Consider the following 14,743-nt stretch of genomic DNA (forward strand, 5'->3'; position numbering starts at 1 on the left):
ATAAATAGAGGCACTGATAAACTCCATGACCACAGAATTGGTCTGGACCTGGACTCAGGATTAGGCTCTGGCATGTTCCTAAATGAACTGGTTCATGGAGAGGCATATGGAGAGGTTTTGGACTCCAAGTAGGCCATGGAGTGCACCATGAATTAAGCCACAGCCAAGGGGGTAGTTATGGCGTGAATCATGGCAGGAGTCATGGATGTGGAGGAGGCCAAAACAAGAGCTGTGAAGTAGATCACAGCAGAGGCCACCAAGGAAGAATGGAGAGTGTGGGCACAGACTGGATAATGAAGGGTCCTCTGGAAAAATAAAAAATAAAAACGAAAACATTGACGATGAAGGGGATCATGGAGGAGAAGGCAGTGATCATAAAATGGGTCAAGATGGGCTTCCAAGAGCTCCTCAAGGGATTGGCCATGAGAAATGATCATCAGCAAGGTCAAGAAAAGAACCAGAGAACAGAGGTCACAGAGGGTTTGACTAACAGGGCAGCCAGAAAAACAAAGAGTGTTTCTGGAGGAGACCTGTAGCCTCATCAGGTTGGGATAGCTCAAGTAAAGATACTCCCTGAGCTTACCTCTTAGGAAGTCACAGTGACCAGAACAATTCCTCTTTGCTCTCCTAATGTGCAAGTAATAATAACCTGTGCCCTTTTCACTTGGGAATTCTTTTTTATTTCCTCAGGACACACCAAGACCAGTAGGAGGAAAGATGATATTATTAGAGCTTAACAAACAAAAAAATCCCCCAAACACAAAAAAACCCAAAACAACTCATACTATTTGTGGTAGCAGGATGACTTGTTTCCTTGTTTATCTGTTTGGGCATTCTTTTCCCTCCTTTTTCTCTTTGGTACTGAGTGTTTACTAGGTGCTAAGCATTGTACTAGGTAACTTTAAATGCACTACCATTTAACAATTCTGAAATTTGTAACTTCAAAACAATCTTTTGAGAACTTCCACTTTTCTGGCAATATAGTGGAAAGGATACACTAACCACCCCTCTTAATGAAAGGAACAAAAATTGCTGGATAAAATACTGAAAAAAATCTTTGTACCTGTATCAGTCAGCTGGGTAGATAGTAAGTAACACTTAGATCAATAGTCAAGAGAAGGCAGAGACTGAGAGGTTGAAGGAGAAATCTGATCCAACCTTCATAAAGAGGGTATTTGCCAAATCTGGTGAATTTAAGCTTATCTTCTCACAGCTTCTTAGCACTTAGGGTATAGGAGACAAATTCCAGGATCTGCATAAGGGGTGGAGTCTAACAGGAGACTCTAAAGAAAGCTGAAATCTAAAAGGGTTAACGCTTCAGTGTATGGTTAAACTAGAATAAAATTGTATTGCCCACCATGCACATTGGTGACTGAGACAAATGTCTGGCTCTAAACTTGACACTGAATGGAGGGGGGTGTTAAAAAAAAAACCTCCCTGAGAATTTGCATGACATTCTTCATTTGGGTCCGTAGGTTCAAATCATACAAACTAGGTAGATAGAAAGCCATCTTTGACTTACTCAGTGCCCTCCAGGTCTCCTTCATCTTTGGGAAGATTCTTCCTCCCTACTTCTTGGTCTTTTCCAAATGCTATATGACAAGTAAGGAGAAAACCACTGGGATGTGCTACTGTTAAAATCTCAAAACACACTTGGCATCTGTATATTTATGCTTTTGCTTTGTCATTTATTATGGCATGTTTTTATGTGCCACTGTGCTGTGCCTGTAAATACACCATCATTTATTTCTCAAAGCAATCTAATGAGAACTTAAATTTCTGGCTCTAGGTGTATTGACTTAAAATATATTGAAAAACTAAAAATTCTTCTTTTTCATTATTTAAGACCTTTATTAACAGGTGCTTGCAGATTGCTGACTTTAAGAAAAAACAAGCTGTAAACTTTTATTACAAATTAAAAATAAAGTTCTTAAAAATCTCAACTTGACCAGATATGAAACAATTTAAAACCCTTTAAAGGTGAAGTGAGAAAAACCAGGCTTTTTTTTTTCTCAATTCTTCTTAAATGTGTCAATGATTTGACAAGAAAATAAGGAATGCTGAAAGGAAAGACTAAGTTAAGGTAGGAACCCAAGGAGGTAAGTGTAGTACTCAAGCCAACTTTTGTCAAACCAGTGAACTTAAGTTTTAGGAAGCACAGCCTCAGTTGGACCAGCCCAGGTGAGGACTCTTGTAACAGACCTTCACATAAATCTGAAACGTTCAGGGAGAGTGTAAACTAAAAACAAACCTATCCCTCCAAGGAAATGCAAGCAAACTGCCTGTCTCTAAACTCCGTGCATGGGAAGGAAGAAAGGAGGAAGTACATCTTGAGAAATAACTTGTAACCACAGTACTGTACAGAGTTTGCAGCCCCAAATCATGCAATCTAGGTAATTCAAAAGACTTCAAGCTTATAATTTAATTTAAAATAATCCTCAAATGGGATTGCCTCCATATGCTTAGTAAAAACACGCAAATTCTCTGTGGAAGATCAGACCTTCATCTCAGGTTTCAAAAGACTTATACAGATAATAATCCAAGAAAAATAAATTTATAGTCATAAATCTCAAATCACAAATGAGGCACCATGAGTGAAAGCTAGTAAGAAACAAAACAAAACAGAACAGACAGCAAGATCAGATCCACAAAAAAAAACTAGGTATTGTCGTAGCTTTGTGATTGTCTACTAGTATCTCTTCTCCATCTTTAACAATGGAATTCCCAAGTTTTAGTTGAGCACGTCCGCCCAGCAAGGGACTGTATTTCTCTTGCAGCCGTATGACTATGTTCTTAACGGTGTGTGAGCGGACGGCAATGATCTCTCATGAAGTTAAAAAAAAAGATAGAATTAATATACTCAGTAATGTTAGGGTATCAGTTGGGAGACAGATAATCAGAATGAAAAGTGTTCCAAAGTCCTTGTATTGTTTTGAAGGAGGGTAAAGATATTAATTACATTCAGACTGATAAGTATACACGTAAAAATTTTTAGGATAACTCTAAAAGGTAAAATCTTGATTTGAATTCAGGACCTCTGCCTCCAAATAATTTTAGAGGGAAGAAAAGTTTTCTTTCTTAGAGTGCTGTTGGCTTTACAGCCACAGAATAGGGTTGCTGGGAGTCCAGGCTGCCACCTGTCACTGCCCCCTCACATCTCAGCCTCAGGAGCTGCCGATCACAGACGCTAGGCACATCAGCATGTAGCCTTTCCCAGCACACCCCATTCCTCCTGATTCTCAGATTCACTTATTCCAAGCTCCTTCATGTCTCTAGCCACCTTCTGCTTGCCAGTTTCTTTCTAGCAGGTCTTACATAATGGGGATGCCCGTTCACCTATAAATAAATTACCTGAGATGTTGCCTCTTCCACGAAGTTTCTCTTTGTTGACAGGGAATGGAGACAGCTGCCTTTGGTCATACAGACTGTCACTGGAACTCCCATCAATCCTACGCCCCTCACCCTGGTTCCAAGAAGGCTTTTCTGTTAACTCCCCAAACTCTCCACTCATTTGGGTCTGTTCAGTCACGCTCATTTAGCTGACTGTGTGTCCTTTCTGCTGCTATATCTGTGTCCAGACCCAAGTTCCCAGAGGACCTGGACTATGTATCTCCCTCTCCCAACAGACTTGAAATCTCCTAATGTGGTGCCCATGGGATAGCCTACAGAGAGATGCTGCATTAAGGCTGATGAGAAGGAACATCTGAAGGATCCCAGGGAGGAAAAGCTCCCATGCATTCCTCTGAAAAGAAACAAGAGGGGAACCCCTATGGTTGAGAATCAGAAGAGGTCCCTATACCACCCCTTTAGCTGCTGTGAGTGTAGCAGGTGGCTTGTTCCCACATATTCAACACTCTCCCCCACCCTCAGCTCTATGCCCCAAAGACCCCAAAGATGGCACATTACCCATGGATCTCTTTCCCTGTTTAGTCAACGTGCATTGTTGAGTGCCTACTACATGCTCAGCAATGCACTGTCTGTCTTCTTCTGCCCGGATCCCAGGACCCCAGCTCCCTAGTTATTGCTCTCTTTGACATCTTGTATTTTTCTTTGACTCAGAAATGTGGGGTCCTGCCCCCTCAGTTAGGTCTGTTAGGGCTTCTTCCATGCTAAAGCAGGCACACAGGACTTCCTGCCCAGGAAAAAAAGTTTTGAACTATAACAGGTTTCTGGTCCCATCCCTGCCTCAGGGGTGGGTCCCTTCCACTCTGACAACCTTGATCTCCTTATTCAGTTCTACTTCCTCCTCAAACCCAGCCCAGTGCCCTGCCTAGTGTGATCATGTCATTCTCCTTTCTCACCTTCCTCTTGACCCCCAGTCTATTCCTTCCCAGACTCAGTATTGTTTTGTTACCTGCTCACAGTTGGCAGAAAAACAAGTCAAATTTCCAACCCCTCCCTGACCCAGATGAAGCTATAAAGGCTCCTGTAGCTCTTTCATGACAAAGAAAGAGGCAACAACATCGCATGGAGGAAGCTTAAAGAGCCCGGCATCCAGTTTCCCACCCTCCAAGCTCAAGATTCTTTTCAAGAACACATACTTATGAGACCCACGTTCCTGGAAGCTCCAGCCTTTATCTTTTCACCTTGAACTCTCCTTTCTCAAGAATACTATTCTTTGCCTTCTAGGTCTCGGCCACATCTGGGATCCAGGCATCTTGTTTTCCAGCCACAGAGACGCAGTTCAGGATGCAGAAAAGAAACATTGCCCTTATGTATTGGTTACTATTACATCTCCTACTTTTAGAATATGGTGAGTGCTTTTCTTTAAACGTTGGTGATCTGAGAACTTTTGAGGGATTCTGGGAGATGATGACCACTACTAGGAATAGCACTGGTTCTCCTCCATAGAGTGAGGGTCATCATTTCACTCCAGTCACTTCAATTTAATAAAGTACCTCCTGGGAGGCAGTCAGAGCACAGTGGTTCAAACTGTGGACTCTGGTCTCCAACTGCCTACGTTTGAATCATGGCTCCATCTGTTATCTGTGCACTTTGGGTGAGTAACTTCTCTGTGCCTCAGTTTCTGCATCTATAAAATGGTAATAACCGGTGAGATATGGCTGGGGGGTTATTTTATTTTATTTATTTTTAGTTGAAGTACAGTCAATTTCTGGTGTACAGCACACAATGTCCCAGTCATGTACATACATATATTCGGTTTCATATTTTTTTCATTAAAGGTTATTACAAGATATTGAACTTAGCTCCCTGTGCTATACAGAAACTCTTTTTTAAATCTATTTTTATATATAGTGGCTAACATTTGTATATCTCAAACTTGGCTGGGGGTTTAAATATTAAGAACAAGAAGAGTTGAATGCTGTTTTAAAATATCACTCTTCTATATTCTACAAACTTAATTTTTCTCCTGTCCTTAACTCCAATTTCACAATTAGCCTAAGTTAACCTCAGACCAAAGAGAAAAGGATTCAAGAGTCAAAACCAACTCACACTCTGTTTCCACACTTCTGACCCTCAATTAAACAAACACTCCTTGGGCCATCTCCTGTCATGCAACTAGAAAGCAAGACCTCTTAGAGAATTTATCATTTGAATCAAAATTAGCCCTCATATGATTTTGACTCATCTATTCTGTCCTCCAAAACTTCTCAGATCAAATCCACTCCCTCTTTCACATGTCAACCCCACTGTTGTTCATCTCGCTTTCTTACTTAGTTTTACTCATGATTCTGACGTTAATTCCAATTTGTACCCCATTGCTGAGTTTGGGAACCTTCCCCAAAGAGCTGAACTCTACTCCTATGTGAGTTCAAATAAGTGTGGGGTGAGATGATAGGCACTTATGTCCCAGTTAGTAGTAAAATGAGCCACAAATGAGATAAATTTTGTTTATCTGAGGTGGTTGAGCATCTTCTTCCTTCAAAGTAGTGAGGTAACTCCAGCTGAGCCTTCAAGAAGGTGGAAATGCTTTTCTATACCTGTAGATTCTTAATTTGTAGCCCTTAATCCTGGGAGATCTTATACATTTAAGCTACCTATAACTTGTTCTTCTTCAGCCTTTGCCTTGTGATCAGGAGCCCCTGGAACCTCAATGCATATATAACCACCCAGATACCTAGGGTCATCACAAACTCTGATTCATTTAGTCTGGAGTGTTTTGCCTAGAAATCTTTATGTTCAACAGGCTCCTCAGATAATTCTGATATAGGTGTTTTCTGAATAACACTCAGCAATATTTTCCAAGAAAAAAGCAACCCTACTTTAATAATGAATTAATCAATATATACGAGCTTCACCTGGGTTTTATAATCCTTTATAATATTTTCCCTCTGTATTGGCTATCGTACAGCAGAAGATGGAATAAGCCTACTACCAGTGAAATCAGGCCCTGTGACCCTGGCATTGGGGATGGGTGGGGAGGATGAATTAGCATGGTCGCTAAAAGCGCAGATTCAATGGCCTGGGTTCAAATTCCTGTTCCACTACTCATTAGCTGTATAAACTTGGGCAAATGTCAACATTTCTAAGCCTCAGCTTTTTCATCTTAGCTGTTGATGGTATGTATTTCATAGGGCTGTAGTAAGCATTAAATAGAATTATCCACATAATGAATTTAACCAAGCATTGAGCAGAAACTATACTTGTTATCATTTATGATTATCATCAGGCGTAACCTCCACTGATGCTGGCACACCTGCCAACCCTGGATCCAACACAACTTCCAGTGAGCACACCATAGCCAACACTGGATTCACTGCAACTTCTGATGGGACCAGCACAACCTCCAATACTAAATCCAGCACAACCTCTGGAGAGACCAGCACACCTGCCAACACTGGATCCAGCGTGACCTCTGGAGGGTCCAGCACACCTGTCAACACTGGATCCAGCATGACCCCTAGTAGTTACAGCATAACCTCTAATTCCGGATCCAGCATGACCCCCAGAAATTCCACTACAACCTCCAACATTGGATCCAGTGTGACCCCTGGAGGGACTGGCACATCTGTCAACACTGCATCTAGCACAACCTCTGGTGGGGCCAATAACGTCTCCAGCACTGGGTCCGGCACAACTTCTGGTGAGATCAGCACACCTGCCAATACTGGTTCCAGTATGACCTCCAGTGAGACCAGCATAACCTCCAGTGGGACCAGCACAGCCTTCAACACTGGATCCAGTGCAACCATAGGAGGCTCTGGTACACCTTCTCCAAATGGAACACCCACAACTTCCAATAGAATTAGCACAAGTGCTAGTACTCCAGTGAATGACGTGAAGCCCAGTGGGTCCCTGAAGCCATGGGAAATCTTCCTCATCACTCTGGTCTCAGTTGTAGTGGTCGTGGGATTCTTTGTTGGGCTCTTCTTCTGTGTGGTGAGTGCCTAATATATAGGAAAGTTCCTGGGGGAAGGAGCAGCAGGAACATAAGGAAATGGGGTATGAAAGTAGGGCCACCAAGTTAGGGGTAGATAGGGAGGAAAGAAAGATCAAGAGAAAGTTACTAAAGAGAAATAGCAAGTTAGAACCAGAGGAGCCAATCAATGTGCAGAGGTAACTATTGACTTGTGGGAACGGGGGACAAAAGAAGGAATAAAGGCTGGAAGAATGACCAGTGACTGAGGGAGATGGTTTAAAGGGGAAGAAGATTCCTGAAGGAGTCCATGGTGAAGGCTTGGAGGAGGGGATACAATTCTGAAATGATTCTCTCTTCTTTTTCTAGAGAAACTCCTTGTCCCTGAGAAATGTCTTTGATACAGCTGTCTACCGCCCCCATGGTCCCAACCTTGGCCCGGGCCCTGGAGGGAATCACAGAGTCCACCATAGCCCTAGGCGGACCCCTAACTGGTACTGAAGAAGACCAGTTCCTCAGTAGTCTTTGAGATGAGAGAGCTACAATGGGTTCTGAGTGGCTGCAGGAGCCAGAGGGCCACATTCTTTACAGAGAAAGTTGACCTGGGGAACCAGAGATCTGAGTGTCCTTTCATTTGTCCCCAGGAGTCCCCTTTGCAGCTTTGTTTGGGTCTCTGCCAGCCTTGGGGAAGACACTTCCTCTCTCTCTCTTGCTTTTACCAGACACTGGAAAGAGGAGACTCTGTTGGTCATTTAACAACAATTAAGAAATAAACACATACAAACTATATCCCAGAGAACACCTGTGTGTGCACACGAGTGGGTGTCTGCAGCGCCGAGCTGAATTTCCCAGTGGTATAAGAGAACCTCATGCTGGAGTCCACCTGTCATTCAGAATCTCCACAGTAAACCCGAGAGATGTCATTTATATCTGTCCCCTTTTTCTAATCCTTCTTGTCCCAAGCAGGAACCTGGTGTCCCCAAGACTCACCCAGACAGACAAGAGAATTGAATTGGGAGAGATGAGAAGGGAGGGCAGGTGCCAGGATCCCAACGGGGCTCATGGAATAGGCCTATGGAACAAAGAGATCACGTGGTAGCACACAGAGAACCCAGAGCATGACAGGTGGAGGTGTGCTGTGGGGCGGGGCATGGTCACTCACAGTCACAGCTTCCAGGGCATCTACAAAAGCTCCAGACCTGGGCTACTTGTCAGAATAAAGGTGCTAGTTGATAGTTTTCTCTCGGAAGCAGAGAGAAAGCACTTCCTCTTTTATCAAGGGAAAGACTTCCTGGCTTGCTAAGATCTAATTTTCCAGAGGCTCATGGCAGAGACACCTGGGGTAAAGCCTGAACTGCTCATGAATTTCTCTCCTGGAAGGGCTGCACATACTCCTTTCATGGTCTAGGCTAGAAGCCTCCCTGATCCTACAGGTCTTGGAGGACAGAGGGGAGCTGCTTTGAAAGGCTGGGCTGCTCTGAATCCAAGAGGCAGAGAGAGGGCTCCCACCTGGGATGGAGCCCTCAGGAGAGAATTAGCACTTTGTTGGTGTGTTCATCCCAACCCACAGCAATGGAAACTGCTCTGCCTTCTACCACTCATTGAGCTTCTCAAATGTCAGCAAACCAGACGATTGATCCCAATCAGTGAGGCCAGGCTGAGCCATATGCAGGCCCACCATCACCACCACCATCAGCTTACCTAAAGGGTCCAGCAACCAGAATAAGTTGAGTTGAACCCCCTAGAATGTTGCCTCCCACTGGTGTGAACTGTGGAAAGCATAATGTGAAAAAGGTGAAAATGAATGACATCAGGCAAGGGAATCCATTTAGATAATTAAAAATTGTAAAACATGCATTTTTTCAAGGTTAAAACTGTAATAGACAAATTCAAAGAGGCTGGTTGAAAATAAAATTAGTAATCTGGAAGAGCAAGTGGGGAAAGTTGCTCAATTAGTTACAACAAATCAGAGATGAAAATCGCCCAGACAATAGAAGACACTTGAAGGATAGATTCAGGAGGACGAACATGCAAGTAGTAAGGTTCAAAGCAGAAACAAGGAAGAGATGGGCCAGAGAAAGTAAAAGGACAGAAGAGAAGAAAGATTTTGTCTGCAAATTGCAAGCACTCACTAATGAGAGCTCTGTAAATATACTAAAACCTGTTAACTTATCTATTTTAAACAGGTGAACTATATGGTATATAAATATCTCAGTAAGTTGTAAAAATATTATTACTAGGTATATTGTGTAAATAAAAAGTTTGATTTCCAAAGGTAAACAGCAAATGACTCAAAGCAATGGCACTTTGAGATAGAGGGAGATGAAAAGGGAGGAAACCATGGTGAGCAATTCAGCTTATGGTTAATTCACATGGTTACGCTGTAAACATCTCGCTACTCCCAGCAACTAGAGCGTGTATGCAGAGTTAGGAAGCATCATTACTCAACTTTCGTCATGAGATCCGCTTACTTGGACAAAGCATGTTTTAACCCAGCAAAGCCCCAGCCCACCAAGCATATTTGACCCAAGCAGAAGTCTAGGAATTGGACAGAGTTAAGTGCCTTTGCACTATTGGTCTAAACCTTTAAATGGAATCTGCCCAAACTCTTGGAGGTACAGGAAGACATTTTAAAGAGTATTATGCAGGTATGGGATGCCTTACAGGTATCATTTTCCAGGTCTTCAACTTCCATGTATATTTCTTTTCCTGCAGAGCATCAGCTAGTTGTAATTTTTTAGGTTTCCTTCTATAGCCACCCACCTTTTACTTTCTAGCTCCTATATTATTATGGTGCACTTCCCTAGGGTGCAGAAAATTTCAGGGTGCAAGTAAAGAAATAACTCAAAATCTCTTCTAATTTAGGCATCGTATACCAGAGTAGGGCTTCATGTTTTCCTTTGCCTCACATAAATCCTGTTAGGGGCTACATGAAGTGTAACAAACTGGGAATTTTGGTACATGTTAAGATGTTATTTGTTCAGCTATATCATAGAGTGAAGTAGCAGGAGTAATACAGATTTCTGTTTGACAATTTCTTCTCTTCCATCCCCTGTCAAAGAATGCATCCCTCCTGAGGTAGCATTTCATGAAAGGAGAGCAAACACAGCATCAGTGAGAAGTAATAAGGGTGGCAGTGCTTTATTTAACCATGGTGAAACCCTACAGCAGGGCAACCCACCTCATCTGTCTGCCTGTTCCAGGATATTCAGGATTTGTAAAGATTTGCTGGGAAACAGCAACTTACTCTGAAGCCCACTTCCCTGGCTTGTATACCATTCTCCATAAGAAGAAAGAGTGTTCCATTCAAGAGTTTCTTTGTCTAGAGTACAGTTGGATAGTTTGCATGATTTCAAGGAGAAAGATGCTATGCGTTCCATGTTTACTTCCAGCTGATTAATGCTACCTCTTAAGGTGAAAGGAAGATAGAGAAACTATACAACATGTCAGCTAAGAGCACAGATTGAAGAATCAGAATTTCTGGTTTCAAATCTAAGCTCAGTGTGACCTTGCACAAATTCCTTAACTCTCCTGGGTCTCAGTGTGTTCATCTGTAAAAATGAAGGCAATAACAGTACCCACTTCACGAGGTTGCTGGGAAGCCCTTAGAATAGTCCTGCATTTGGTAGCATGCTATAAATTTTGTTTTTATTTTTTATATTGGGTAGGTTGATGTTTCACATTTTCTTGAAAACAGAGGAAAACATTGCAGAGTTGCAGGGGATGGAGAAAAACATTGCATAGGAAAAAATTTTCATTTACTTTTCACCAAAAGGTTATTGAGGACTGAGAAACTTAACACTTAGAGTCTGACAAGACACAGGAAAAAGTTTAAGTTTGTAAACATATCTTTTGGTACAGGAAGGCATAGTAGGGTGATCAGCAAGAATCATGCAAGCAAAAAATATTACAGTAGAATAATGTGGGGGAAGGAAAATGTTCACAGAGCTGAAGGAACTATGAAAAACCCTGGATTGTTGAAGAAGAACTTGCTTATTGTGTTATTTAAAAGGATAATGGTGAATATTTAGGTGCTGCAGTGCTTAGAGTCTAGTTAAAACATTTTAAAGAGTAGTAAAACTGTTTTATTTCAATGTTTATATATTCAAGACAGTAGATAGTGCATTCTTTGCAATTATCAACTTTTTGGTTTAAACATTAGATTAAACATAAGCAGATGAGGGAATATGGTTTTTCAAAATTCTTTTTCAGAGGATATGAGAGGAAAAATTGAAGACCATTGCTCAAGCACATAAAGACATTTCTACACAAATGGTGGTTCAAGATATTTGATGATGCAGCCACTATGGAAAACAGTATGGAGATTCCTCAAAAAACTAAAAATAGACTTACCATATGATTCAGCAATCCCACTCCTGGGTTATATCCAGATGAAACTCTCATTCGAAAAGATACATGCACCCAACACTCATAGCTGCACTATTTACAATAGCCAAGACATGGAAGCAACTTAAATGTCCATCAACAGATGATTGGGTAAAGAACTTGTGGTACGTATATACAGTGGAATACTACTCAGCCATAAAAAGAATAAAATAATGCCATTTGCAGCAACATGGATGGAACTGGAGATTGTCATACTAAGTGAAATAAGCCAGAATGGGAAAGAAAAATACCATATGATATCACTTACATGTGGAATCTTTAAAAATGACACAAATGAACTTATTTACAAACAGAAACAAACTCACAGACACACACACACACACACAAAAACTTGTAGTTACCAGGAGGAAGGAGGGGTGTTGGAGGGATAAATGGGAGTTTGGGATTTGCAGATACTGACTGTTATATATAATAGATAAGTAGCAAAGTCCTATTGTATAGCACAGGGAACTATATTCAATAACTTGTAATAGCCTATAATGAAAAAGAATATGAAAAGGAATGTATACATATGTATAACTGAGTCACTATGCTGAACACCAGAAATTAACACAACTATAAACCGACTATACTCCAATAAAAACAATTTAAAAAAAAGATATTTGATGACGTCTAAGCAATTTCATGAGAGAGCTCTAGCCCCACATCCAAGGATGACTACTGGGAGGGGCGGTGTGAGCAGCTTATAGGAAGATGGGTCATAAGCATAGACCATATAGGTCTGTATTTCACAGAAAATATTGTTTCTTTTAGTCTTATTTATTTTCTGATAAACCATATGCCTTATAGGGAGGTAGTTTTGAGGTTCCTTGTAATGACGAGAAGTCCACTTGAATTGAGAATAAACTAAAAGCAGAAAGAGAAAGATCTCCTGTCCAGGCAGGTTAAAGATCTGAGTCAGGACCCGGCAGTGAGAAGCTGGAACTCAGGCACTGCCCAAATAAAACTTTCAGCAGGATGAATTTCAAATCTATGCTGAATGTTTACAAATTGTCTACTTTCCCTGAGTGCTTGGCTCCTGAAATTCTTTACCCTGTGATAAACTAATCTCTTACCCTCTAAAACGAACAAAAGCGCTAAGACTTCAGCCCCTCATGTGCTCTTTCCTTCAATCACCAGAACTGACTCTCCAAACAGGCACTCAAAAAATGACCTCTGACCCATCAATTCACTCAGGCAACCTGCTCCTAATTCATAAACTCCCCTAATCAGTGCCTTCTGATGACTATTTCATTTGTTTTTAAACTCCACGTGGCTGAGCTTTGCAATCTTATATTCTAGGTACTTTCCAGCAGTGATGGCTCTGGAATTTCTACATAAGATGGGTTGGGCAGAGCCAATATGGTTGGAAGAAGCTAGGAAGGGGGCCAGCCAGACTTGAAGCCCTATTTGCATGACACCCACTCTAACAGCGAAGGGCACAGGCTCTGAAGCTGTCCTGTTTATTCCTGACTCTATCACTTACTAGCTTTGTGAGTTTGGCCAAGTTACCCGACTTCTCCATGACTCAGGTTCCTCATTTATAAAATGGGGACAGTAGTAGCCTTTGTCTTGGGGTTGTTGGATGCCAACATATGTTCCTAGTGACCAGCTGGGATGAGAGAAGGCTCCTTGGAGGATCCCAGTCAGTTCCCATATGTAGGCTGATTAGAAGCTGTATCCCCAAGTGGGGGGGGGGGGCGGTATAGCTCAGTTGTAGAGAGCCTGCTTAGCATGCCCAACGTCCTGGGTTCAATCCTCGGTAACTCCAATGAAGAAATAAATAAGTAAACCTAATTAACTCCTCTGCCAAATAAATAAATAAGGAAGCTGTATCCTCAAGCAGAAGCTGGGAGACAAACTCCTTCCAGGCAGTAAGCGGGAGATAGGTATTTGCGCCTGCTCCCACTGCCCTGAGCCTGGAAGAACAGGTGTAGGAAGTGCTTGCACATCCATTTAACAGCTGCTCCCTTGTTTGCTAGTCTTGTGGGATTCTTGAATGGAAGCTCCATTGGCTTTCAGAGCTAAGCGATCTGGAGGCCCATCCCTCTGGTGGCAGCCTTAAAAGTTGGGGCACTGGATGTGTGGGCTAAACTCTTTACTCCTCAAGGAGAAGCTGGGAGCTGGGTGTTCCCTCCCAACTGTAAGGTACTGTGCTGGGATGGGGGGTTATACAGTGAGTGTTGTCTCAGCCTTTCCTATCCGTTTTTAGGTGGGTACTTTCTTGGTTGTCCAATGTGTAGGAGTCGCTCAACCATCGCAAGGACAGGGGAGGGCAGGAGGAGCCTCCAATTACCCAGGGCCAGCTCGTGAGTCAAACCCAGGTCACATCTCCTTGATGACCTCCTCTGACATCTCCCCACCTCATGGCCGGCTCTTATAATCTTATGCACCAACCACCTTGCTTCTGCAGTGTGTCCTAAGTGATCAGCAAGGGGTTTCACTAGCACGGAGGTGGCTCGTTTGGGAGGTATCTGGCTGCATTGGAGGCAGATGTCACAGGAACAATCTAGGCATATGCAAGAGAAAACATAGATTAAGATAATGATCCCCAAAATTGAGGACAACTTTTTCCACCAAGAGACCCATGATCTGAACCACTGATTTGTGAAGTTCCCTAGGCTGGGGGTTGGATCACTCAGGGCGTTCACTTGTGTTCTCATGTGATTTAATACAGATGACACATTAGCAGACTTATCAGGTATGAACACTTAACATTCTGTTTGAATAATGGCCATCCTATTTTGGAGAACAGCTTTTCTCATTAGAGACGCTTCAGAGTTCAGCAAAGGCAGCCTTTGCTAGCTATCGTTTAAGGTTAGATGGGTGAATTTAGTAAAGGCTTTTCTGTGCACTGTAATGTCCTCCAGGCCAATGGAGAGAAAAAGATGGTGGCCAAATTATTGTCCCAGTGGAAGACAGAACACGCCTATCTGACTTTTAGGAGAGGGAGGCTGGAGGCTTTAGGAATGTGACCTGGTGTGCACACCACACATGTTGGCTGGGGGAGGCAGCCAGGCATGAGGAGACGGATTGAAG

The 14,743-nt window shown here is 42.4% G+C and overlaps 1 protein-coding gene across 1 annotated transcript; it reads left to right on the top strand.

Annotated features, from left to right (window-relative positions):
* Positions 1 to 4,426: 4,426 nt before the first annotated feature.
* MUC21 (mucin 21, cell surface associated) lies at positions 4,427 to 8,107 on the top strand. Its single transcript, XM_010961604.3, has 3 exons — positions 4,427 to 4,753; positions 6,632 to 7,341; positions 7,688 to 8,107. Exons 1-3 carry the CDS (start codon positions 4,690 to 4,692, stop codon positions 7,817 to 7,819), a joined length of 906 nt encoding a protein of 301 aa, XP_010959906.3. The 5' UTR covers positions 4,427 to 4,689; the 3' UTR covers positions 7,820 to 8,107.
* Positions 8,108 to 14,743: the final 6,636 nt, after the last annotated feature.

Source organism: Camelus bactrianus, chromosome 20, assembly GCF_048773025.1.
Source record: "Camelus bactrianus isolate YW-2024 breed Bactrian camel chromosome 20, ASM4877302v1, whole genome shotgun sequence".
NCBI classification, from domain to species: domain Eukaryota; kingdom Metazoa; phylum Chordata; class Mammalia; order Artiodactyla; family Camelidae; genus Camelus; species Camelus bactrianus.